This window comes from Arvicola amphibius, chromosome 5 (genome assembly GCF_903992535.2).
Source record: "Arvicola amphibius chromosome 5, mArvAmp1.2, whole genome shotgun sequence".
Classification (NCBI taxonomy): Eukaryota; Metazoa; Chordata; class Mammalia; order Rodentia; family Cricetidae; genus Arvicola; species Arvicola amphibius.
Window position 1 is genome coordinate 54370836 of NC_052051.1, and position 26110 is coordinate 54396945.

General features: G+C 42.7%; 2 protein-coding genes across 8 annotated transcripts in view; one reads left to right on the forward strand and one right to left on the reverse strand.

Annotated features, from left to right (window-relative positions):
• The window catches only part of Tp53bp1 (tumor protein p53 binding protein 1), a 69564-nt gene extending 58422 nt beyond the window's left edge, over positions 1-11142 (forward strand). For all 6 annotated transcript variants that reach the window (XM_038332006.2, XM_038332009.2, XM_038332008.2 and 3 more), the window contains 7 exons: positions 1442-1633; positions 1965-2180; positions 3685-3900; positions 5708-5802; positions 6275-6474; positions 6943-7088; positions 7452-11142. In XM_038332006.2, coding sequence (XP_038187934.1) covers positions 1442-1633; positions 1965-2180; positions 3685-3900; positions 5708-5802; positions 6275-6474; positions 6943-7088; positions 7452-7639 — 1253 coding nt within the window. In that variant the 3' untranslated portion in view covers positions 7640-11142. The remainder of the gene's footprint in view (positions 1-1441; positions 1634-1964; positions 2181-3684; positions 3901-5707; positions 5803-6274; positions 6475-6942; positions 7089-7451) is intronic.
• Positions 8403-26110, reverse strand: part of Tubgcp4 (tubulin gamma complex associated protein 4) — a 37418-nt gene continuing 19710 nt past the window's right edge. Inside the window, exons 8-18 of one of the 2 annotated variants that reach the window (XM_038332013.1) lie at positions 25139-25304; positions 24690-24814; positions 19288-19338; positions 18905-19010; positions 17526-17633; positions 16664-16802; positions 13511-13688; positions 11940-12074; positions 10460-10576; positions 9770-9909; positions 8403-9348 (exon numbers count right to left, since the gene is read on the reverse strand). In XM_038332013.1, coding sequence (XP_038187941.1) covers positions 9336-9348; positions 9770-9909; positions 10460-10576; positions 11940-12074; positions 13511-13688; positions 16664-16802; positions 17526-17633; positions 18905-19010; positions 19288-19338; positions 24690-24814; positions 25139-25304 — 1278 coding nt within the window. In that variant the 3' untranslated portion in view covers positions 8403-9335. Of the gene's footprint in view, positions 9349-9769; positions 9910-10459; positions 10577-11939; positions 12075-13510; positions 13689-16663; positions 16806-17525; positions 17634-18904; positions 19011-19287; positions 19339-24689; positions 24815-25138; positions 25305-26110 lie in introns of both variants that reach the window. The other variant, XM_038332012.1, reaches the window with a different exon arrangement.

Below are 26110 nucleotides of genomic sequence, written 5' to 3' on the forward strand. Positions count from 1 at the left end.
TGTGTCTGTTACGAGGATGGCCTTATGTCACTGCCTTTCTCTTTTAGTAGCCAGTGTTGGTAATGGTTAGGGGTTTGTGTGTGCTTTTAATTCTGAGAATATAGTCCTTCCTTAACTAATTTTAAGGATTCCTATTGTGTTGACTGTTATTTAGAAAGATCCTTTCTGGATATTGTGCTGACCATGAGTTTGGATAGAATGAAAAACCATGCTTTTCTGGTCAAATCTCCAGGCCCCCTTGTTTCAGTTTGTGGAACCACTTTCCCTTTAACACTAGATAACACCAAGTTGTGTGGCAGTTAGGAGTAGTGCACGACCGGTAGCTCATAGTTATATCCATATGTATAATCTGCATCTGGCTTTGAGTATCAAGCCATCGTAGAGGCTCACATCACATGTGGCCCTTTCAAGGTCGTTTTGTACGTTAGGAATGGGGACTCGGCACCCCACTCATGGAGGCTGTCTGTCTATCCCCAGCGTTACACCACACAGCTCCCAGCTGCAGGAGCTCTTCCTCAGTCTTTTTGGCCTTGAGCTTTTGCTAGTTTTAGGTGGTCTTGCTGATTTGGTTTGGTGATAGATTTAACCTAGGAGACGAGTATAGGAAGTGATTCTGTGGCACAGTAGAACTAGGACCTGCTCCTCTTCCCTGCTTTTCCCTGGTAGGAAGCTAGATTCCTTAGCCCTTTATGCAAGACAAGCTAACGGAGAGTAAAGTGCATCTTTCTGTTCATGGATGAAAAGTATCAGGAGTAATGCGCCATTTTTATGTTGTGTGTGAGATAATATATGTTGTTTATTAGTTGATGGAGAGGAAGGAGTGTTTTGTTTGTTTTTTAATAGAATTGGAAATAGCTCTTGCCCAGTTATCATATAACAGACCTAGTCCTAAGCTCAGGTTAGTTGAGTTCTAACTCCGTTTCCTTGTATGCCCTGTACCCTGCTCCTAACAGCCATGCACAGTTGTGAATCAGTGCAGGAGCAGGGAGGACAGACAGGGGCACAGTTTATTTTCTCCTTTCTTTGCTCTCTCTGTCCTGGCTGTTGCACAATAGTCGAGCCTGTACATATGGTCTCTCAGAACTGTCATTTTTCACCTGTAATTTAGGACTATAATTCATTCTGCAAAGAAACCACAATGGGAAGCTTACAAGATTGTTAAGAAACCATGCCATTCACTTCAGGGGTTCCAAGTCCAGCACTGGAAATCTTTAGTATGTAACTCAAGGCTGCTTTCTCTCAGAAAACCTTGTCCAATCCTGTGTAGTAGCTACCAAGTGTTGTAAACCATCTGGGATGACCAGCTAAGACTCCGTAAAAGCCTGGTTTAGTCCACTGTTGTTGGCTCTCTGCGTCCCCTACCTCAGATCTGCTTTTGTAGAGCCCTTTTGAGAGGGTGCTAAGCAGTCTACAATTATGGTATCTTTTATGTCATCCCCAGGAGTGGTCAAAGGACACAGGAAGGAGTCTGGGGAGCTGTACTACAGCATTGAAAAAGAAGGCCAAAGGAAGTGGTATAAGCGAATGGCAGTCATCCTGTCCTTGGAGCAAGGAAACAGACTAAGAGAGCAATATGGGCTTGGCCCATATGAAGCCGTCACACCCCTCACGAAGGCAGCAGATATCAGCTTAGGTAAGACCCTCCTGAACAGCTGCCAGCGGGGCCATACTTGACTTAGAGAAGGGAGAACAGTTTCTAGAGTAGTCAGGAACGGTTGCCTGGCCTATCTTGTGGTTTACTGGATGATGATGGTTGTCGTTTTCTAGAACTATTGCTGCACTTGTTTCCTTCCAAGTGCCAGATGAGAAGTCTCTAGGGCTTTTCTGGCCTTCCTAGTTCTACAGGGGAGCAGACATATCTTACTTATGGCAGGGATTGGAACATAAAAGAGGCTTCCTGACCGTGGGAGGTGGCAAAGAGCACAGTGCTATGGGTTCTTACCAACCTTTGGCTTACTCATCAGACAATTTGGTGGAAGGAAAGCGGAAACGGCGCAGTAACATAAGCTCTCCAGCCACCCCCACTGCCTCCAGCAGCAGCAGCACAACGCCCACCCGTAAAACCACAGAGAGTCCCCGTGCTTCCACGGGAGCTCCGTCAGGCAAAAGGAAACTCATCACTTCTGAAGAGGAACGGTCCCCTGCTAAGCGAGGTCGCAAGTCTGCCACCGTGAAACCTGGTAAGATGGGAGCACAGTACATGGATGTTCTATGATGATCAGACTGGCATCCACAAGCCTACAGGTGATCCTGATAAAAGCTACATTCTTTATCTTCTGTTCAGAGCCCAGCAGTGTAGACAGGAGGACAAAACTTGATCACAAACATTTCTGTGTGGGCTCTTTGGGGGAATATAAGTATGGTAGTTTAAGCAGACTCAAAATGGGTAGAATTCCTTTTGTCCTTAGACCTTGCCCTGTCTGTGCCGTCTTCCACTATCTTGTGCTCAGGCTGTCTCAGGTACTTCAGCCTGAATCTCCACTCTCCTCCGCCCACCCCTTCTAAGTCACTCCCTTTCAGTATGAAGAAAATTCAGCCATTTGTTCATTGTCTGCCATGACGTAGACCTGGCTGTCGTGGCTTCTGTAGGTAGAGGTAAAGTCCTGCATTGTTGGGTAGGGCTTTCTCAGGATGGCACATTGATTTCCATGATCCCTTGCCCTAGCACCAGATTTTTTTTTTACCCCTTTGAGTTGTGTTATCTGCTTACCCACCCAATACCACTGCTGTATATTTCAGGTATTTAAAGACAGTAAAAGCTAACCTTTATTAAATATTTACTGGGTGAGGCATGGGGCCCAAGTGCTTCATTCATATTCCCATATAATCCCTTAGAATTCATTTTCCTATTTTTGGGAATTTTAAGAAAAGTTGGTAACTTTCTCAATGTGACAGAATAAGCCAGATCTCAAACCTAGGCAGGCTTGATCCTAAAATCTAGTGTCATAGACATAGCATCCCTGCCTCTGAGACTGTTTTTGATGTTGGTTTTATTTCAGGGAGGCATGCATGACCCGTTGTCATCTTAGCCTCCTAGTGAACCTGATTGGGCTTCTTCAGTAGGTATCGTTTCCTTCTGGAGGACTTAACTGGGGCACGTCTTAGCATGGGTGTTCTAGAATGGTGGCTCACTTCCCCTCCTAGGTGTTGGTGAAGGGTATCTGATGTGGAGTCACCTCCATGTAAAGACACTTTATCACTCAGTACTTGCTGCACTATTCTGGTGAGAGTCTAAGATGGAATGGGACAGTTCTTGGCAGTAATGAAGTTTGTTTTGTTTGTCCTTTAAAGGTTGCTTCAAAACATCATATATTCTGGGGAAATCAGAGACATGGGCAGTGAAAAGTGGGTTGAAGGCTTCCAAATATTGTACTTTTTCCTGTTCTTTCAGGTGGCCTTAGAAGTATTTGATGTTACAGAAATAGTACCAGTTGATTTCCATACATGAAAACAGCCGGCTGCCCACTGCAATGGTCATTTTAGGTTTAAATGTTGTTTTGTCTTCATTGTAAATTTGGTCCTAGGTTGTTGGCCACTTAGAATGATTGGCTTTATTAATGGTCTTTGGGTCATAGCATAGACAAGCTCATTAGGACATGGCTTATGAAGTCATCCTCAGTGCTGGGCCTTTGTCCAGGCAGTGGTCTGTGTATCATTTTAGTAACTGTGCTTTGTCCTTCCTAGGCACCGTGGGGGCCGGAGAGTCTGTGAGCCCCTGTGAGAGTGCAGACACCACAGGTGAGCCTCCTGTTCCGGAAGAGCCGAGAGGGCCTCTGCCCCTCAACAAGACCTTGTTCCTTGGCTATGCCTTTCTCCTCACCATGGCCACAACTAGTGACAAGCTGACCAGCCGCTCTAAACTACTAGATGGGCCTACAGGAAGCAGCGAAGAAGAAGAGGGTAAGTTCCCAGGGGTCTGATCCATGCACTGTCTTTCCATTTCCTTTGTGAGGCAGTGTTCTTTTTCTTAAGGCAGGGGAGTGGGCCAGTGTTTACCATGATTCTGGTCAACTAAGTAAAATTAACTTGTGCCCTACTTCTGATCTGTAGATTTTCACAAAATTCTCAGTGATTGGTTCTCAAGATAAGTCTTGGTAAGCAACTGGGAGACAGATTTTTGTTGTTGTTAATTTATATACTACATAGATATAGGTACACACTCAGATATATACTTATAGATTTATACATGGGTATGTTTGTATATGTACACGTGTGGGAATCACAGGGGAACTTGGAAGAATCAGTTCTCTCTCCTCCTACCTTAATGGGTCCCAGGGAGTCAAACTCAAATTTCCAGGCCTGGTGGTGCCTTTGCCTGCTGAGTCATCTTCCTGGCCTAGGGAGTCTCGTTCTTCTTATATAAAATGAAAGATAAAAATCTATCAAGGTTAAATTGCTTTTTTTTTTTTAACAATAATGGCAGATGGGATTAGAACACAGTGCTGGCTTTACCTTCCTAGACCCATCCAAATCAACCATGTTTCTGATGGCTTGCCACCTTTTCCATCTACGCTCTAGCACCTACTTAAGAAAACCCATGTGGACGATGAGTTTTATTCTGAATAGAAGGGATTGTGGTGTCCCCAGTGCCCTAGGAAATTAGCTTCTAGGCCCTTTCAATTCTTGGACCTCTCATTAACGTTAAAATAATTATTTCATTTATGTGGCATCTCTTACTCTGTGTCTATGTGGAGTCTGTAGTCTGGTGGGGTAACATGTATCTCAGGTCTGACACTCGTGTGGTGTAGGAGACAATGTATAGATCAAATAGAGTGAGTGACAAATCTCCAGATGTCTGTCCAAGCTAAGAACTAGATGGAACATTGTTTATAAGTTAGAGTTAGGCTGGCGGAGGCGGCGGCAGTGGTGTACGCCTTTAATCCCAGCAATCAGGGAGGCAGAGGCAGGCGGATTTCTGTGAGTTTGAGGCTAGCCTGGTCTACAGAGGAGTGAGTTCCAGGACAGCCAGGCTACACAGAGAAATCCTGTCTCGAAAAAAGAAAATAAATAAAAAATAAAGATAGAGTTTCAACTAATGTCGAGTCTTGCAAGAAAGGAATCAAAATGAAGGAATATGATTGATATAAAATGGTACAACTGAAGATGTATGACTCTAATTATTCCTAACTACGCACCAGTTCTAGCCTCAGAAACATACGGTACAGGGCATGGGAAGAGACCAGGGAGCTACATTTAAGATTTCTATGGTTTGGAAGCTGCATATGAAAAAATCTGAGTAGAGATGCTCTGGTGATGGGCAGCTGGGCTATGAGAGCAGATGTAGTATGTGTCACACAGAATTCAGATAAGTACTGTGGAGGGAAAAGTATGCACTCAGTGACCTAGCCTGATCTCAGTGTTAGGAGTCTCTGCAGCTGCCTGACATTATGTTAAAGATGGTTTGCAGCCTTCTTGTTTTTCCAGTGTTGCTATAACAACCTAGCCCTTGAAACCAGACTTTACATAGCAGTTCCATATAAGTGTGTGTTGCTTGGTGCTGTATAGCTCAGAAAGCTGACTGAATAACAGGAGATGTGGAGGTTGTTTAGTCCCTCAAATTAATAAATCTATGTGTCTGTCTAAGCCCTTATAGATAACTGCAGAATAGAAAAGGAAGCAGCAGTTACAAATAGGCATTACAGTAGCACCTAGGAAACCAACCATTATTATTAAAAATAATTTGGTTTTTTTTTCTATGTACATATAGAATTTTTAGAAATTCCTCCTTTCAACAAGCAGTATACAGAATGCCAGCTTCGAGCAGGAGCTGGGTATATCCTTGAAGACTTCAATGAAGCCCAGGTGAGGCAGTTTTTTCTGGCTACCCACTTTCTGTATTGAGAAAAGGGCCAAGGGGGGTTGAGAAGTTGGCTGAATTTCAGAGTGCTGTGCCATTCTGCCACCTCATCCCAGCATTTTCATTGCACAAGAAGAGAAGCTAGAACCTGGGGTTAGGTGGTAGTGGTACTGAGAGAGCAATAGAGCTTTGGTTTTGCCGATTCTCTAGCCTGGAAGGTTGGGTGGGTACCTGGTATGGTTGACCCTTGAGATTTAGGTCTTCCAAAAGCCGTAGGTGTGCTAGGGTAAATGTTTCAGAAAGCAGTTTGGGCTTCTCAGTGAACAACACAGCCTTAGGTATGAACACAGATTAGATGGTATTTTTGATACCAACTAGAATTTTTCATATTGGCTCTCGAGGGTATATATCAGGTGCAGTCAGGAAAAGTTTCCCTAGACACCACCAGACCTGTCAGCTTGGCTCCTTTTCTTTCAGTGTAACACAGCCTACCAGTGTCTCCTAATTGCGGATCAGCATTGTCGAACCCGGAAGTACTTCCTGTGCCTTGCCAGTGGAATTCCTTGTGTGTCTCATGTCTGGGTCCATGACAGTTGCCATGCCAACCAGCTCCAAAACTACCGTAATTATCTGCTGCCTGCTGGGTATAGCCTTGAGGAGCAGAGAATTCTGGATTGGTGAGTGTTTGGGAGCCTGTCTAAAGCCGAGACAATAGGAAGAATAGCTTTTAAGGAAAGTCTAGTAGTCTAGTTGGGAAAACAGTGTTACTATAAACTGGAATGTCTATAGACATTTGAAATGATTTATTGCTAGCATCTCATTCTACATTGGCTGGGAACCTTTTGAAGATGTGGGAAGATTAGGTCCAGTATCCCCTATTAGTGGAAGCACTGAGATTAGGATTAAGTTTCAATCATTAAACTTAAACGGGAGGGAGCTCAGGAGCATAACTTGATTGGCTTAAGTCTAGGATCCCAGAGTGCATACCTCATCAGAGAGGCAGGACTTATTCCACTACATGACCTAGTTAGGAAAGCATTCAGATGTGCAGGAGTGCCTTTGCAGATGAGCTAATCGTTAGTTATAATGGGTCATACTAAGGTTCTTTACAGTTCCCAAACACTGCATCTCCAACTCCTTCATAGGCAACCCCGCGAAAACCCTTTCCAGAATCTGAAGGTACTCTTGGTGTCAGATCAACAACAGAATTTCCTGGAGCTCTGGTCTGAGATCCTCATGACTGGAGGGGCAGCCTCCGTGAAGCAGCACCATTCAAGTGCCCATAACAAAGGTACCTGGAAAGTGTGTGTTCGCTGTCATTCCAGGGATGTCCATAGACTCACAGCTGTTAGCCTGTGTGGTCCAAGTCTGAGTCCTTATTTTTAAGAGAAGTCCCATCTTCAAAAAGGATGGGTTAGTGTAAGAGAAGGACAAAGCTGTTCCTGCTTGTATAGTCTCCAGTGGCATTTCTGTTTCTTAGGTCTACAAGGTTAGCAAGTGGTGATGACAACTTTTATTTTAGGATATGAATATACAGTATCTGTAAGAGGGCTTTGGTTGGCAGAGTAGGAATACTGGCTAGAAGGCACCTCTTCTTTTAATAAGAGTTAAACTGAGTGTTCTTTCCCCATTCACTTCCCCCTACTTTTTGCAGACATTGCTTTAGGGGTATTTGATGTGGTGGTGACAGACCCCTCATGCCCAGCCTCGGTGCTCAAGTGTGCTGAAGCCTTGCAGCTGCCTGTGGTGTCACAAGAGTGGGTGATCCAGTGCCTCATTGTTGGGGAGAGAATTGGATTCAAACAGCATCCAAAATATAAACATGATTATGTTTCTCACTAAAGATATTTGGTCTTACTGGTTTTATCCCTGCTATTGTGGAGATTGTGTTTTAATCAGGTTTTAAGTGTGTCTTGTGTGGAATTGTATTCTTTGCATGAATCTTGTACATAGTTTTATTTGCTGAACTTTTATGATAAAATAAATGTTGACTCTCTTTGGTTGTAGTAACTTGAGATTTCTTCATCTGTTTCTTTGAGCTTAATCTCAGAACATGGTACTATAGGATCTTCTCTTATCACTTTAGCAGTACAGCAAACAAAGTAAGATAAAAATGTAGGAATGAAATTTATCCTATGGCACCACTGTCAAAGTCACAAGGTTATCCCAGGCTATCTAAAATGTTATGCTTAGAGTACAAGAGGGCCTAGATAAACAGTAGTGCCAAAGTTGAATGGGGCTGAGGACAGCTCTGGGTATTAAGACCTGAACTTATTAACAGCTGATCTGTGGTACTCAGAGCTCAAAGGGAAGATGACCAACTGGTATGAATGGACAGTGACTATGAACTTGACGGGACAATTTTCTGTAAAGCAAGCGTTAACTGTCACAACTGCTGGAAGCTATTCCTTCCTGGCACTCAACATTGTCCCCATTAACAAACAACCTGTCACTCTCTAAATCAAGGCTAACTTACTAGTCTTTATGTTCTCTATAAAGAGCCAAACAGTAAATACTTTAGGCTTTACAGTCATTTCGTCTGTCACAATTTCTTGTCTTTTGCTGTGAAATGAAATCAATCATAGACATTAGGTAAATGAGTATGTGTGATTGTTTGAATAATACTTTATTTATAAAAAACAAGCAGTAGGCCATTGTCTGCCATGCTTTGCTTCTAGAGGTAACAATGGAAGGGATCCTCTGTAGTTGACAAGTACAGGCTTTCACAGTGGGTGGTAAAGAGAACATTCAGGGACTACAAACAGGCCCGAAGACTGCACTCTTGTCCATTGTGGAGGGCAGGTATGTTAATGGAGTATTTCCTTTGTTTATGCTGATAGGAACATTAGTGACTTCACTATCTGAGCATAGGGAGAAGTTTGCAATTTTCACTGTCTAACATCTGAACAATTTGATCGCTGTCTGAACAATTTGACCACTGTCATCTTTAGCTAGAACTACCCCTTTTACCAGTCTGAAAGAATTAGAGAATCTACTGGCTGAATTCTTGAGGTCAGGTTTTGAATATCCTTAAAGGGGGGAATCTTAAATTTCTGATAAAGACAATCTGTATATATAAATTACGTGGTACAGAGGAGGGAAAGTCCACAGCCTGTCTTAAGTCTTTTCTAATTTGATGGTAACATCTAGATGCTGACCTTTTCATAAGAATGATTCTTTTTACATGTGAACCAATCCTAAACATATTTTATTGGTTCCCATTATTCTCTGTGGTATCTTCCACACCTTGAAGAGTCCATAGGTACATAGTAAATGCTCAATACACAGCTGTTGCACAAATGGACCCACCCAACAGATGTCTTAGTGTAAAGGAACAAAGCCTTTGAGTGGTCGAGAGATAGCTGGCCCCAGTTCCCCTACAGGAATGGTAGGGAGGACTTACACCTCTGGACTGCTTCTAGAAGAAAAGGTAGCATCCTTTCACCAGTCTGCAGGCATCTTGTGATGCCTGGGGAGGCTTATTACAGACATCAGAGTGTGGTAGGACTGGTGGTTACTTCATTTTAAGAACCAGTTTTCACATCCCAAAACTATAAAAAGGAAAAAAAAGTTTCATAAATGCTGTGCTTTCCCAAGAAGCATGGCCATCTGAGGTACAGCTGGTGTCACCTTGGTATTCCAAAAGATGTTTGGCTTTTGCTAAAACTAGAAAGAGTGACACCGCTGAGAGCCGCTAGATCTGAAGATGTTACAAGAGGCAGTGGCCAGGGAAGCCTGGTGCAGGCCACACTGCCCCTTAGAACATACATAATCTAACAGACTTCACCACGCTGATTTTTACATAATCTCCAGAAAAATTATGAAATAACTCCCCCCCCCCTTCCTGTATCTCTGAGCCTTGCTTATAAAATGAGGACGTTTGTAGATGAAGGTTAAAGTTCCATTTTGGACTTTTACAGCTCATTAACTTCCTCCCCCAAATCTAATGAGTTCCCCAAGGATTATTCTTACCTGCCCAGAGTTCCACCAGCCTGGGTATAATACTTGTTATAATCTAGCCGGAGCAGTAACTGAGCCAAATCTGAGTTGATCTGGTGATTCCGAACACTGGAAAGAATCTTGAAGAGGAGTGAAGACTGGCGACTGAAGCCCTGTTGAGACCCAAGCTGTCACTACCCATGCAGAGGGCTAGGGCCTGGGGTCCTCTCAGGACCACATTCCCATTTCTGTCAGCTCCTACCTAAAACGACTCTGACTTCTTAATACCATGTCCGTGAAATGCATGACTTCCATGAAAGTACTTTCTCATTAATAAGAATTTGAAGCTCATTTCAGATTAATATATTCTATCACATACTGGGATTGCACTGAGCTTGCTTTGTTACAGGAGATAAATATAGTCTCAGATTATAATTACAAGTGAGATGGGAGGCTGGTTCAGGGAAGGAAGTGGGATGTGAGAAAATGAGCACAAAGCGAATGCATACTTGGTGGGCTGAAACTATTCAGGGCTGAACTATTTCTGAACACTGTGAGGCAGTACATTAATCATCTTCAGTATCCACTGATAGCAACACTTTTATCTTTTTATCTTGTCATTTCTTTGTCTGTTCTGGGATACGCTTTGTTGGCCCAGAGCAAAGGCTGTTTGCTCAACGGGGTGGGGGTAGGAGCATGTATCCAGTGGCCAGGCAGACTCACCTTCACAAGAATGCTCAGCTGGGCAGCTCCCCGTTCATCCAGTGGACCCAGGTTCTGACTGACCAGTGAACAAAAACTGTGACAGAGATCTAGGATTTCATTCAGGCAGTGAAACACCTACCCAAAAATAGAGTTGGTGTTAGGAAATGAAGAAACTTCTGAAAATGCAAGGTTTGGGAAAATAGTCTAACAACTGACCTCCCCTGTCTGAACTCCAGACACTACCCACCCTCAAGGCTGTCTAGCCCTCCCAAACAACATGCAAATGAACATCCCTTCCTGGGACAGCTGCATTCTTTGTCCCCCTGCACAAAGCCTCCACTCTACTCGCCATTAGCTCACCATCCTTTATCAGACACACTGCGTGTACTCTTGCCTTTGAGCTATACGCACTGTTCCCTGGGATTTCTTTTCTCTTTAGTACCAGTCAAGCCCCATTCTGTGAAATGGTCCTTCCCCACTGCAGCCTTTAGCGAACTCCGCCTTTCTCTGTTGTAGTATCCGTGTTGTTTACTGGCAGTTGTCCAGGTCACGTATGCTGTTGCTGACTTTTGTATGTACATCTTGTTTTTCCAACTAGATTGTGAGCTCCTTAAGGGCAGAGCCATGACTTATACCTCTTTGTATCCCCAGTGCCTTGCATATAGTAAGCACTCAATAAAGACTTCATTATGATGACCTGTTCTGACGTTCTGCTTTTCCTCTGGGATACATACACCCGTGCCATGTAAGAACAGTGCCTATCACTGCTGTGGTTTTTTTTTTTTTTTTTTTTTTTTTTTTTTTTTTTTTTAGCTCACAGAACCCTTTGAGATACTGACTACTTTAGTTATTCTTCCCTTATTTGGCAAGTAACAGCCCCAAATACCAGAGCAAAAAGAAGCCTATACCATTTATGGTTGGCGCCCTGAGCAGTACAACTTGTTCACCGCAGACATTCAAGTATAAACACTATATAGGGATTATTTCAGTTCTCACTTTTCATCTTGATTGGAACCAGCTGTATGCTTTAAAAATTACTTATGCCTGGACCCCAATCTACATGTTTGACTTAGATGTCCTTTGGCCTTAGATCGTCACAAGGTCACAGATGACTCCGGTATGTAGTCAGAGTTGAGGAGAGCTTCCACAAAAGTGCTAAATGTGTGTACTTGCAGATGGGACACACACTCAGAATGACAAGACGCTATGTGCCTATGAAGAAAACTTTCAAATTATTGGTTGATCCTGGTGCTGTAGAGTCAGAAAGATTTCTGTAACTCATTTCTTCTGGGGGGTAAAATACCTAGTTCTTTATCTACACCTATACCTAGTTCACCACACCCTATGGTACAACATTTCAGTTCCCTTTTAATGCTGCCTCTTTATTTTGTAAAAATGGAATTGAACAAGGACTTAGTAAGTTTCATATTTTGTCAATTCCAAGAGCCTGAAGGAATATATTAGAAGTACTCTCCGGAAACCGACCACTCTTACTTACAGGTTTCAGCAAAATAAAGGACTGTGCCAAAAGATTGCTTAGGAAGTGATCGTGTGCCAATCGGATGCTCTCAAAGTCCCGCGTAGAATTGATCTGATGAAGAAGCTGTGAGAACTGAGACTCCAGCACATCCACCTGACAGACAGATAATTTGTTTTAGCACCTGGCACATCCTGAGTGCTCTATTTTATGGTTCTTCTTACCTTTTAGTATGAGTGTGTGTGTATCTGTGTGTGTGTGAACTGTTCATGCTGCAGGGTACATGTGAAGGGCAAAGGACAATTTTCCAGGGTCTGCTCCAGTCTCCTCCTACCATGTAGGTCCAGGTCATCAGGCTTGGTGGCTCTATGGTGGCTCTAGCCTTCATCACTCAATCATCTCACCAGCCCTCACCTTCCTTCTAGCCACTTTAGGCTGACCGAAGACACACTTCAATTGCTGAGCCTTGTAAAGTGTGTGTGTTGCTGGGGCCTTGTGTATGCAAGAGGAAACTGTAGCACTGAGCCTCATACCGTCATCTGTTTCTTTTGGCATAGGGTCTTGCTATAGCCCAGACTTTGATTCTCCTTCCTGATACTTCCCAGTGTGGATGTTATAGTTGTATGTCAACAGGTCTGATTGACTGTATAATTTCTGTTTTTGAGACAGGGTCTTATGTAGGCCAGGCTAGCCTCAAACTCACTGTATAGCTAGGGATGACCTTGAACTTCTGATCTTCTTGCTTCTACCTCTCAAGTATTGGGATTATAGACTGGTGCCATCATATTCTTCCTGTATGCTATGTAAGTATTCTGCCAGTTGAGCTATTCCCAGTCATGATTGTGCAAATATGTATGTGCAAATATATATATGTGCAAATATACACACACACACATTTTGCTTGCATGTGTGTATGTATACCTGGTGCCCACGGAGGTCAGAGAGAGGGTGTCAGATCCTCTGGGACTAGTTACTGGATCAGAGCTACTGATGTTGTCAGCTACCACACGGGTGTTAGGAACCCAACCTGGGTCCTCTGCACATGTGGTTAGCATTCTTAACTGCTAAGCCATCCTTCCAGCTCCATGGTGCGTAATTTTTAATAGCTTCAAATGTCTTTGCAGACCACTCTCCCCTACCCCGGCCTAATCCACTCACGCCTCATCCCTTCCACTGACTGAAATGGTTAGCAACAATAGGCTTGTCAAACATGTAGCCAAGGACAGGCATGGGCTGCTACATGTAGTCAAGGGGCAGCACAAAATTCTAAAATGAGATTCTTTTGGGAGGGAAGGGGCGTGGTAACTGTTGCATGGTTTTTGGGTGTGAACTCTGTAAATGATGTCATGTTGCATTGCCAAAAGACTGGACATACGTGAGAATTCCAAAATGTCTGGCAAACAAGTATTCCTGAAGCCTAAATCCCTTTTATCTATGGATATCCACTTCCCTTTAAAATGCCAAGAAACATACCTAATGATGTAACTCCCAAATTTTCTCCAACTGCAGCATTTTACCAGATACAGAATTGCCCCATCTCAGTGTTTACTAGGCTCCTTTCCCACCTCTTCCATAAACCGCTCAGAACATACCTGGAGATAGTACTGAAGATTATCTACTAAGAAGGCCATGTGATTTCTTAGGCGCCACTTGACTGCATCTGTCTGGTTAGATTTGAGGTGCTTGCGCTGCATCTGAAGAGCCCAGCAGTGCTGTAGTTCAGCCTGGACACGGCGCACACTCAGTAAGTACTTGAAAACAACATTGTACCTATGACAGAAGCATCACTGAGATATGAGCCTTAGTCCAACATCCCTTCGCACAAAGACAGGCAGGCTAGAAGAGTGGTGAGAAAATGAAATGAGTTTCAGCCATACAACACAATAACTAACTAAGCCTCAGTAAGAGAGCCAGTGTCCCCTTTTGATCCTGCAGCCATTCACATCACACATACCCCATATACACACATATTAAAAAGACATTAAGGGGGCTGGAGAGATGGCTCAGTGGTTAAGAGCATTGCCTGCTCTTCCAAAGGTCCTGAGTTCAATTCCCGGCAACCACATGGTGGCTCACAACCATCTTTAATGAGGTCTGGTGCCCTCTTCTGGCCTACAGACATACACACAGACAGAATATTGTATGCATAATAAAAAAATAAATATTTAAAAAAAAATAAATAAAAGACATTAAAATATTTTATTAAATATTAAAACCCAAATACCTTAAAGTTTAAATATTAAAATATTTTATTTTATATTAAAAACATTAAATTTTATAAACACACACACCCCGCATCAAACTAGGACTGTGGGCATCATCTGTGAGCAGTTAAGTCTCTGAGTCTCTGGATAAGGCCTGTACACCTTGTCCAGCTGGGCTGTGAGCTCTGAACCTGTTGCAGAATCCTCCAACAGCTTTACCATTTCCTGCTTATGCCCAGACTGCCCAGTTTCTCATTATCATAAAACAGTAGGCATGTTGTGGAGAACAAGCTAGACAGGGGAAGGCTGAAAAGAGATGTCTTCCTCATTCCTGTAGCCTCAGAGAATGGGGTTCCTCATCTTTCTCAGGGTGCAGTCTGCTTTTCTCATCTCCTTCCTAGGGATATCAGGTCCCATTGTGTACTGGGCAGGTGCTCATCCCAAGGAACAAGTTTGCACTCAAAGCATCACATCATGGTCCAGCCCCCTCATTCTATCTCCCTAGTTCGGTTGTCTCCTCATTGAGGTAAGAGGATTGTTCATTTTTAGTTAAATTGACACAAAACTAAGGTCATCTGTGAAGAAGGAGCCTCAATTGAGAAAATGTTGTGGAATAATCTTTTTGTACATGGTGAAGATTTGTCACTTCAATTGGTTTAATAAAAAGCTGCAAAGTCAATAGCTAGGCAAGACTTTTCAGGACAGAGAGGACGCTGGAAAGAAGGGTAGAGTCATGAGGAGTTAACAGCCAGACATGGAGGAAGCACGGACAGAGTAAAGATAAAAAAGCCATGAGGCAGAAAGTAAATTTAGAAATGGGTTAATTTAAGTTTTAAGAGCTAGTTAGAAACAACCCTAAGCTATCAGTCGAGATTTTATAATTAATAAGTCTCTGTGTCATGATTTGGAAGCTGACAGGATGAAAAATCCAACTACAAGAAAATGTCTCCTTTAGAGTGATGTGTAGGTAAGTCTGTGGGACACTTTCTTGATTAATGACTGACATGGTAGGACCCAGCCCACAGTGGGTGGTACCATCCCTGTGAGGTCCTGATTTGTATAAAAAAGCAAGCTGAATGAACCATGAGCTAGTAAGCAGTACTCTTCCATGACTTCTGCTTCAGTTCCTACCTCCAGGGTCCTGCTCTTTCCTTCCTAATCTATATGCTACAAGCTGACATAAAAACCTTTTATCATAGTCTTTATTACAGCAACAGAAACCTAACTAATATAAGGGTCACAAATAAATTAACATTATCAACAACAAATCATAAGAATCCAGGGGGAAACTTCTAAGGACTGTTGGAATAGGCAAGTGCCAGAACTCAGTGTGTTACCTGAGACTTTATATTTGAAAGATGACAAACTAGTCTACAAATAATAAGCCTACAATTATTTATTATTTGTCAACTGAAAAAGAGAAGTCTGGGTCAGTGCTTGGGAAGCAGAGGTAAGCAGATCTCAGTGAGTTTGAGGCCAGCCTGGTCTACATAGTGAGTTCCAGCACAGCTGGTGCTACATACAGTAACCCTGTCTCAATCAAACAAGATGGCCCAGTGGTTAAGAGCACTTGCTGCTCTTGCAGAGACCTGAATTTAGTTCCTAGCACCCATATTGGGTGCCTCACAAATCATCATCTCCAGTTTTGGCCTACATGGAAAAAAGCATGCATGTGGGCATCAATCATGTGAATGCCAAACGGGACATCCCCCTCCACCTTTCTTGTCTTAGACTGGGTATTTTTACTGTTTGCCTGTTTGTTGGCTAACCTGGCTGGCTTGTGTGCTTACTGATATTCCCGTCTCCACCTCCTATCTTCTAGTAGAAATGCTGGGATTACAGGCATGGACACACTCACGCTTCACATGCGTTCTAGGGATCAAACTCCCCTTTACAGCTCTTTCTCCAGCCCTAGCCTGCGACTCTTAAGTGGATATGCCTCCCCATTCACTCAAGTCCTTACTATTGTTTCATGGCTGTCACCTCACTTATTAATGTGAGCTGCTGTTAGTTGTTTTATTTTTGGTCAACTTGACACAAGCTGGAGTTACCTAGAACAGGGACCTTCAGTTAAGGACTGCTTTAATCGGACTGGCCTGTGGGCAAATCTGTGGGGTGTGTTCTTGGTGTTCATGATTGATGTGGAAGGGCCCAGTGCACTGTGATACCACACCTGAACAGGTGGGTCTGGGATGTGAAACAGAGCAAACTGAGGAGCAAGCTAATAAGAAGCACCCCTCTGTGGTTTCTGCCTCTGTTCTTCCATGAATTCCTTAGGCTGACATCCCTCAATGAAGAACTGTTATCTAGACATATACACCAAATAAGTCCTTCCCTCCCAAGTTGCTTTTTATCTTGTCTTTTTCATAACAACAAAAAAACTAGAACCCGTCTAGCTCCTGAAGATAGGCAAGTGTGCAACCTCTGGCTTACTAGTGTAGAAACCAGCTGGACGACTGGCTCACTTCTACCAATCTTACTCCTGTTCACTTACTTCTTCTCTTGGATATATTTACTTGGGAAAAACTCAGAAATACTTACTTTTCTAAGACGGCTGGGGTGAAGAGAATATGTAGTGGCCACTGTACTTTGTAGGAGAGACCTAGAGCTGCCCAGCCGGAAGCAGGGGCTTCCCGTGGGGACGTTTCCCGAGAATGTCCTTCTTTTGGCTGGGTGGCATCTGCTACAGTTAAGAAGATAATGAAAAATACCTTGGTTAATTAGAACCAGAAAGATGAACTGCACACATAAAATGAGGCCTCAGTGGTGTTAAATAGCAGCACTTAGAGGCAACAAAGAGGGGAGGAAACTTCTGTGAGGGCTTTTCTGAGATGTGTTTTAGACAAAAATATAGATGCAATCTCAAAACCCTATTGTAAGTGATATTTCATTTGTATTTTAATAAGTAAAGCTTGCCTGAAGATCAGAGAGTAAAACAGCCATGCTGGTCAGCCATACAGACCAGGCAGTGATGGCACACACCTTTAATCTCAGTAGTCACACTAGTTTGCCACAGAAGCCTGGTAGTAGTGGTGCACGCCTTTATCTCCAGCACTAGAGACAAATATACGACTGGAGGAGAAAGGTCTCAGCTCATTCTCATTCTGAGATTCCTGGAGGTAGGATCTCACCATTTTGGTCTGAGGTAGACGTTAAGAGCCAGCGACTGGCTGCTCTGCTTTTCTGATCTTCAGGTTGAACCCCAATTATCTGTCTCTAGGTTTTTATTATTCATGCTACAACCTATGGACCGAGGAGCTGAACCTTTCTGGAATTATGTTTGTTCTTGTACAAAATTAGATAACTAGACTAGGTGATCCCTAAGGTCCAGAACTAGTTTCTGTGGAGGGAGGATGATGAAAAGCAGAAGATGCAGAGAGGAGGCAACTGGAGAATAACAAACCTTTATGGTCCTTCCCATGGTACTCGATTGTCAGGTGGAGCAGGGGGAGAAGGTTGTCGTCATCCAGCAGCACCTTGTGTGCCGACTGCTGAAAGGCCACGTTGACATCTGCAGCAAAGACATAGGAAAGAAACATCTGTGGCTTCTGTCTGACCAGCATTAAATGTCTCCTTGTCCTTGTTATAACAATCCTGAGAATCACCCCTGCTTAGTACAGTTCCTGAAGTGTCAGCGGGGTTGGCAACATCCAGTTTTTGGGGAGGCAGCATGATCAAATGGATCTTGACAGCTGACATTTTATAGACTTGATCTGATCCAAGCCAACCCAGAAGCTCTCTTCAGACTCTAAAATAATGTAGCTCATTTATTTATTTATTTATTTATTATACAATATCCTGTCTGTATGTATGTCTGCAAGCCAGGAGAGGGCACCTCATTACAGATGGTTATGAGCCACCATGTGGTTGCTGGGAATTTAACTCAGGACCTTTGGAAGAGCAGGCAATGCTCTTAACCGCTGAGCCATCTCTTCAGCCCCCAATAATGTAGCTCTTTTGAGATCAGTTTTAGTAACATTTAAATATGGCAAGAGCAACAGTTGGGGGTTGAATGACCCTTTCACGGGGGTTCCAAATCTGATTCCTGCATATCAGATACTGACATTATGATTAGTAATAGTAGCAAAAAAAATAATTTTATGGTTGGGTGTCACCACGACATGAACAACTGTATTAACGAGTCACAGGGTTAGGAAGGTCGAGAACCAATGGGCTAGAGCCTGTTTTCTGGCCAAGAAGACAAAGTTTTACCTAATTATCTTTGAGATAGTATGAGAACCAATAATTTCTATCCTTTTTATTTGCTTAAATGAGTCTGAACTGGCTTTTCTGATATCTGTAAACTATAAAACACTAGTCTCCATTTTCCCTCCCAGTTCCTTTTTCTTGGCTTGGATTCTTCCAACATTCTCTTCTTGTGTCTGGAAGGAGGCAGCCATTAACTAAGGCCTCACTTCTTCATTGTTACAATGATCACCATGTGACCTGGGGAGGGCCAATTAAAATAAAGCACTTCACTAGACTTCTTTAATTTGCTGCTACAGACCAGGCTGGGCTGTTACAGATGGGGGTGGGGGTGTTCAACAAAGGTAAGAAGCAGTCTTAACAGTACTGAAGACCGTTCTTTTACTTGTTCTGAGACCCAGTTACAAAGCAAGCACAAGGCAGCTTTGGCTCTAACTAGACTTTCCCAGGTTAGGTCGAGGTGGCTAGAGCACTGGCAGTTAAGAGCTCTGTGCAGGCAAACAAACGGCACACATCAGCCAAGAAACACCCTGTAACTTGAGCAAGCTGTTCTTCTCAGGGCCACGGGACAATTACCATGCTCTGTCACTGCCGTGGGTGGTGTTTTTAACATGTGTTGAGCTGTGTCAATGAAGGCCTGGAACAGTTCTCCTCGTCCCAGAAGGTAAAAGTCTTTAATGATCTGAGGAAAGAATTTCAATGTACAACTGAGTAAATCAGAGCCTGGAGGAATCAGACAGATGCTATCAGTCTGAAGGACACAGGCTTGGTATTTAGAAAGAAGCATACAGGGCAGCCTTGCGGGAGGACTCAGTTTGCTGGCATTCAGAGCACAACAGAGGCAGGTGAACATGACTCTTTATGGAGTACACATATAATTTCTCACCTGAGTAAACAAGTGAGCCTACCATGGAAGTCTAGGCAGGAGTGCTTTCCACAATCACTTCAAGGGTTATTACCTTCAGTTGACCCAGTAAGTCTGACTCCTCGACCATTAGCTTCCAGAGGTGCTGTGATGAGATTAGAACAACAAAAACAAAAACACTGAAGTTCATTACAGTGAACCCAAGTTCAGTTAACCCTAGGAATGAACAGATAGAAACAAAACAAAAACCTATGTAAGATAAAACTGTGCTGAAATTAATGGTAACAGCTGCATATACAACTGTGAAATTAAAACCACTGGATTGGATATCATTTTACAATGTCTATAATGTTGTTTGTGTGAATTTTGTATCAACTTTTTGTTTTGTTTTGAGACAGGGTTTTCTCTGTGTAGTCCTGGCTGTCCTGGAACTTGCTCTATAGACCAGACTGGCTTTGAACTCAGAGACCCACCTGCCTCTGCCTCCAGGGTGCTGGGATTAAAAGCGCGCATTACCACCACCTGCCCTTCTTGATCTCGATTTATGAAAAGTAAACAAGTAAAAAAAGACCTGCTTGTCGTTCCAGCACTGGGAGGCTGGAGCAGGGAAATGTTCACCAAGTTCCGGGCCAACCTTGTTTATGGAGCAAAATCCACCCCCCCCCCTTTTTTTTAAAGGACTGGAGAGATAGCTTAGCAGTTAAGAGTACTGCTGGTCTTCCAGTGGATATGGGTTTGATCCCCAGCACCCACAAGGTGGCTCACAACCATCCATAACCCCAGTTCCAGGGAATCTAGTACCCCTGGAATCTAATACCCTTGTCTGGCCTCCGAGGACACCAGGCGGACGGGCATGTGATGCAGAGATATACATGCAGGCATAACACCCAGATATGTAAGAAAAAAAAATCATACAACTCATACATGCATTGAAATACTACATGAGAGGCTGGAGAGACAGCAGCTCAGTAGTTAAAAGCACTGACCCAGGTTTAATTCCCAGCACTCACCTGACAGCTCACAACTGTCTCTAATTCTGGCACCCATGAGAAAACACCATTGCACATAAAATAAAAATAAATAAAAGCCCTGAATACTACATAATTTTCCACATATACATAATTTGTTTAGTGTTCAAGTTAGTATATCTTAATATTTAAATAAGAAGAAAAAAGAAAGACAAGTAAAAATAACCTACAGAATTTATAAATTAAGGGAAAATAAGAGACAAAAGCTAGCTCTAATTAGTTTATTAATCTTAATAAAAGCCTAAAAAGATGAAACAATAATGAGGAAAATGGGGGTAGTGAGATGGCTCAGTGAAGAAAGCAAGCTAAGCAAGCACAGGGACCTGAGTTCAGGTCTCAGGTCCGCATGCAGCTGGGTATAGTGCTCATGCCTACAGAGATGCTGGGAAACAGCTCACAGCAGGGCCTGGGGTCTCACTGGCAGCCAGTCTAGCCTAAATGGAGAAGAACCCTTGGTTTTGCGGGAGACACTGTCCTAAAAAGTAAGGTGGAGAGAGTAAAAACAGAAGACACCGGAGGCTGACCTCTGGGGTGCATGTGTGTGCACACACAGGCAACATAAATACATATACCACAAACACACAGAATAATTTTTAAAAGACAAAATTTAAATAAACAAAACATAGTTCAGACAAGTAAGTATTTTAAAAATTAAATCTGCCTGAAATAGTTAAGTGCTGCAGAATATCAACATCGTTACACATTGATATTTTCTATCTGAGGGAGTAAAATCTAATTCTCTCACACGCATATCTCAAACACATCCGGGTCTCACCTAGGGTGCTAATAAATGGCAAGCCTTCAGCACGTCTGAGAAACTGAAAAGATGCAGAGCAGAACTACTGGATAGGCAAACAGACACACGAGGACTTTTCTGATGGCCAGGATGAGTTCTTATTTTATTATTCTTTTTGTTGCTTGTTCTACTCCACTCTTTCTCTGTTCTGTTCTCCTACCCTGGTATTTCCCTTCTGATCTCTAGATGTCTCTAGCTACTTCCTTCTACATCTTTCCTGGTGTCTTCCTTCTCTCATGTCTTTATTTTCTCCCTGACAGCTTCTCTTCCCCAGCAAAATCTCTCAAGCAATATAAAAATTACAATGTGGTTACATTCTATTTTCAAGTGAATGATTACAATAAATACAAGTGAAAAACAATGTTTTCCATATCTCTTACATTAGTGAACATTTTACGCATTACAAGTTGTTTCAAGAACCCACATACATTCATACTGAACCAACTTATTATAGATTAACATGTAAGCAAGCAAGGTATTTTTCTCAGCTAGTTTTCACTGGCAGGCTGCATTTTAAAAAAAGAATCAGGAAATCTTTAAAGAATTACAAATCTAAACCTTTTTTTTTTTTTTTTTTTGGTTTTGGTTTTTCAAGACAAGGAGTCTGTCCTGGAACTCACTCTTGTAGGTAGACCACGCTAGCCTTGAACTCACAGAGATCCGCCTGCCTCTGCCTCCCGAGAGCTGGGATTAAAGGCGGGCGCCACCACTGCCTGGCTACAAATCTAAACTTTAATATATGAAAAGTAATCAGTCATCTCTACTTTAAATCCACAGGGTTCAGACCCACTCATCAACAGTTTTTATATCAAGCAGCTCTGGGCAGAAATGGGTACAAGGAATTAATCAACACTTTTGATCACCAACCCATCCTAGCAAGAAAGGTTTGTCAGCAATAGCTAGGCTGTCATTGTTCTTGTTTCTTGACCTCAACAAGTCCCTCACTCAACTATGTGCCTTTCTAAATTTTAAATTGTTCCCCAAGATTTCCCATCACAAAGCCACTAACAAAACACTTTAACCTAATTTTACTAACACTTCTGTGTCTCAGTTCCTTCTCAGGGTGGTGCTTAAATCATTCATCTGCTTCAGCAGCAATGCTTGGGAAAAATCAATCACTGTCACCGTGAACCAGAACACTGCCCAGTGAGAGCCTTCAACTAGATTCTGGGGAATGTGGTGACCGAAAAGGCTATGCTCAACAGCAGCATGAGTCTCCACGTCTTATTCAGACACGGCTTTGCCAACCACCCAGCCCAGCCATGTTTCAGAGTCCCAGTGCTGCCTGCTGGTCCCTTCACATGGGCCCCGAAGTTGAAAGAAGAAAATTTATGGTAAATTTATTTTCAAACCTACTCAATTGGTAAGGTTTTTCTTCCTGGGAAAGCCTAGCTTAGATCACTTTTTAGAGAGATTCACACTTTCAGTAACAATTCCTAATATTAACTTTTTAACAACAACAACAAAGGAACAAGACAGATAATAGTCTGCAGCTGATAAAACTGAACATCCCTTAAGATAAAAACTTCGTCAAGTAGGAAGAGAATTCTTTAATAAACTTCTGTTCTAAAAGCCTATAGTAAATGTCATAGCAATGCAGTAACTAGCTGTATAATCTCTAGGAGTCAAGAAATCAGAGACATCCATTATCACCTCTATTGTGTGACACAATTTATACAAACAAAGCCAAGCTGACTAATGCATCATTAAAGATTCTAGATGAAAAGAAGGAACAGTGGAGGGGGAAAAGGTTTAAACACTGGAGGAATTATCATAAAACATTGTTTTCAGATGATGTCATCTTTAATACATTTTAAAAATATTGGGCTGGAGAGATACCTCAGAGGTTAAGAGTACTGGCCGTTCTTCCAGAGGTTGTGAGTTCAATTCCCAGCAACCACATGGTGTCTCACAATCATCTATAATGAGATCTGGTGCCGCCTTCTGCATGTAGGCATACATGCAGACAGAACTCTGTATACATAATAAATAAATCTTTTTTTAAAAAAAGTTATAGAATGCCAAGCGGTGTTGGCACATGCCTTTAATTCCAGCACTTGGGAGGCAGAGACAGGTGGCTCTCTGAGTTTGAAGCTGGCCTGGTCTACAGAGTGAATTCAAGGATAGCCAGGGCTACAGAGAGAAACCCTGTCTCAAAAAACCAACCAACCAAACAAACAAACAAACCAAACTATTAACACCCTTCATGTTGCGGAATATTTAACTATGTAAAGATGCTTACATTTGTTCAATTACATAAAGATGTGTTTCTATTTTACCTTGCCTGTCTAAGGCACCTGACTAGTATAATAAAAGCTGAATGGCTAATAGTGAGGGAAGAGGTATAGACAGAACTTCCAGGAAGAGAAGGGAAGTAGGAGGAGGAATGTAGGCTGAGGAAAGATAAAAAAGAGATACCAGGGAGACCCCGGGGGCCAGTCAGCAAAGGCATGGAAGAAGCAGGAAAGTAAGACATACAGAATGAAAGAAAAGTAAAAAGCCCTGAGGCAAAATGTAGATGACTAGAAACAGGTTAAATTAAAAGAGCTAATGGGATAAGCCTAAGGTAAGGCCAAGCATTCATAATTAATAAGTTTCCATGTCTTTATTTGGAAGCTGGTTGGCAGCCCAAAGAAAAGTCCAGCTACACCCAAGTTGAGACTTTGTAAGATTTCCATCAATAAATTAACACTGCTATTTCTCTAAATAAACAATCTGAAGATATAACTAAAACAAAAACTCTTACATACATACAAATTAAAAAACCTTGTTGTGAAAACAGTAACATATATACAGTTAAGTACATACATCATAAGCTTTCATCTTGAAGTTCATAATCAACACACCAATGTAAGTGCCCTCAGTTCAGGAAGTACTAGCACCTAGAAGCCCTACTCATTCATCCCTTCCCACTTGTCTCAAGGGCTGGACCACCACTGTGTCTGCTTGGCTTTCCTCCTAAAATTCCAGTATACAAGTAAAATACGTGGTTGATACTAAAACACAACACACACACACACACACACACACACACACACACACACTTTCCATCACCCAAACTCATGAATGTTAGAAATTATAACTAAAGCTAGAAATTCTAACTAAAGCTTCCCTGTTAGTCAATTAAATTAGTAATTGAAACAAACCTGCAGAAGGTTGAATTCTACTTCTATTTTAAAAACAAAGGGAGTTTTTTTTTATATTTATTTATTATGTATACAACATTCCTTCCATATATGTTTGCATGCCAGAAGAGGACACCAGATCTCATTATAGATGGCTGTGAGCCATCATGTGGTTGCTGGGAATTGAACTCAGGACCTCTGGAAGAGCAGTCAGTGCTCTTAACCTCTGAGCTATCTCTCCAGCCCCCAAAGGGAGTTTTTTATTTATTTTCTGTGTAAGGGTGTTTGCCTACATGTGTATCTGTATACAATATGTCTGCCTAGTGCCTCTGGGGGTCGGAAGAGAGCACCGGATCCCCTAGAACTGGAATACAGATGGTTGTGAGCTACTGTGTGGGTCCTGGGGATCAAACCTGAGTCGAATCCAGTGCTCTTAACCACTGAGCCGTTTCTGCAGCTCCACAGAGAGCTCTTTCTCTTTTTTCTACTTCTTGCCCTTTACTTCTCTCTAAACTCATTTCTTCTGGAACAATATTAGAAGACAGACCTCAGCCACAGTGCTGCGAATTCGATCCACCACCTGCTCAAAATCCACAAGGCTGAAGAGTGGCTGCTGCTTGAGCCGATGCAGCTCTGCAGCAAAAGTGTCCTCCTGGTTCTTCAAGATGGAGCCTGTAGAGTACAAAGGCGCTACTGTCAGACAGGAGCCATTAGACAGGGTGGTCGGGCCACAGCTGCCATGGCAGTCACTCTAGCCCAGCATGCTTTGGGTCAGTGCCAACAGAACAAGGGGATTCTTTTTTTAAAGGTGTTCTTTCATTTTTTTAATTAGTGTTTTGCTTGTATGCATGTCTGTGTGAGGGTGTTGGATCCTAGAGTTAACAGACAGTTGTGAGCTGCCATGTGGGTGCTGGGAATTGAACCTGGGTCCCCTGAAAGAGCAACTAGTGCTCTGAACCACTGAGCCATCTCTCCAGCCCCACAGGGGATTCTTACCTTTCCTCGTCAGGTTCACATTTTGATTCTCAAACATCTGAACAGATTCTCCAACAAAGAGGATTTTTTCAGCAACCCTCACTGGAATGTAGGATGGTAAAATCTCCATCCGCAGGGAAAACTGCTTCAGAGACGGGGCCAGCATGTTCTCTTCCTCAATAAGGCGCTAGTCAAGGAAATAACCTGTCACATGAAGTATGACGATAGGTCTTAGCTCCTCCAACCCATGATCTATGTTATTGGCAAGCAGGGTTTAAATCTTAAGTTGTGCAATTCTTAAATCACAGCTCTGGAAACGAACTCCATTTTCACGGAGAACACTGGCATGATGGAAAGCACTGAGTTTTGGTTCTTTTTATTTTGTTTTTAATTTACTTTTGTGTACACAATGTGTGTCAGTGTGGGCACACATGGGCCAGAGCGTATGTGTGGAGGTCAGAAGACAACTGCAGGTGTTGGTCCTCACCTCCTTTCTCGAGACCAAGATCTCCTTGTTCTGCTGTGGTGCCAAGCTAGCTAGCCTTCAGACTTCCAGGGACTCTCCTGTTTCTGCCTTCCATCTCACTCTAGGTGCACTGAAATTACAGGTGTTCACACTACAGCATCTGGCTTTAACATGGGTTTTGGGAATTTGAACCCAGGTCCTCACACTTGCAGAAGCACTTTGACCTATGGAGTCAATCCTCAGCTTAGCACTGTTTTAAATGTAAGGCTTTACTACTGTCAGGTGGGCAGATGCTTAGCGTCCTCATTTGCACAGTTCCATGAGTTGGTACTAATTCTCCAGGCCCCGTGTGTGTTCGCTGTCAAGACCTATCTCAGACTCTTCTCTCTTGATCTACATTTTTCAGAGAAGCATCTTATGTGGCTTCACTGGGCATCTTAGCAGGTTGCTTTAACAGGCCTGAAACTATAAATGCTGTGGACCTTCTACCAGACATTGTACAGAGAACCTCTTGCAGCTTCCCGTGG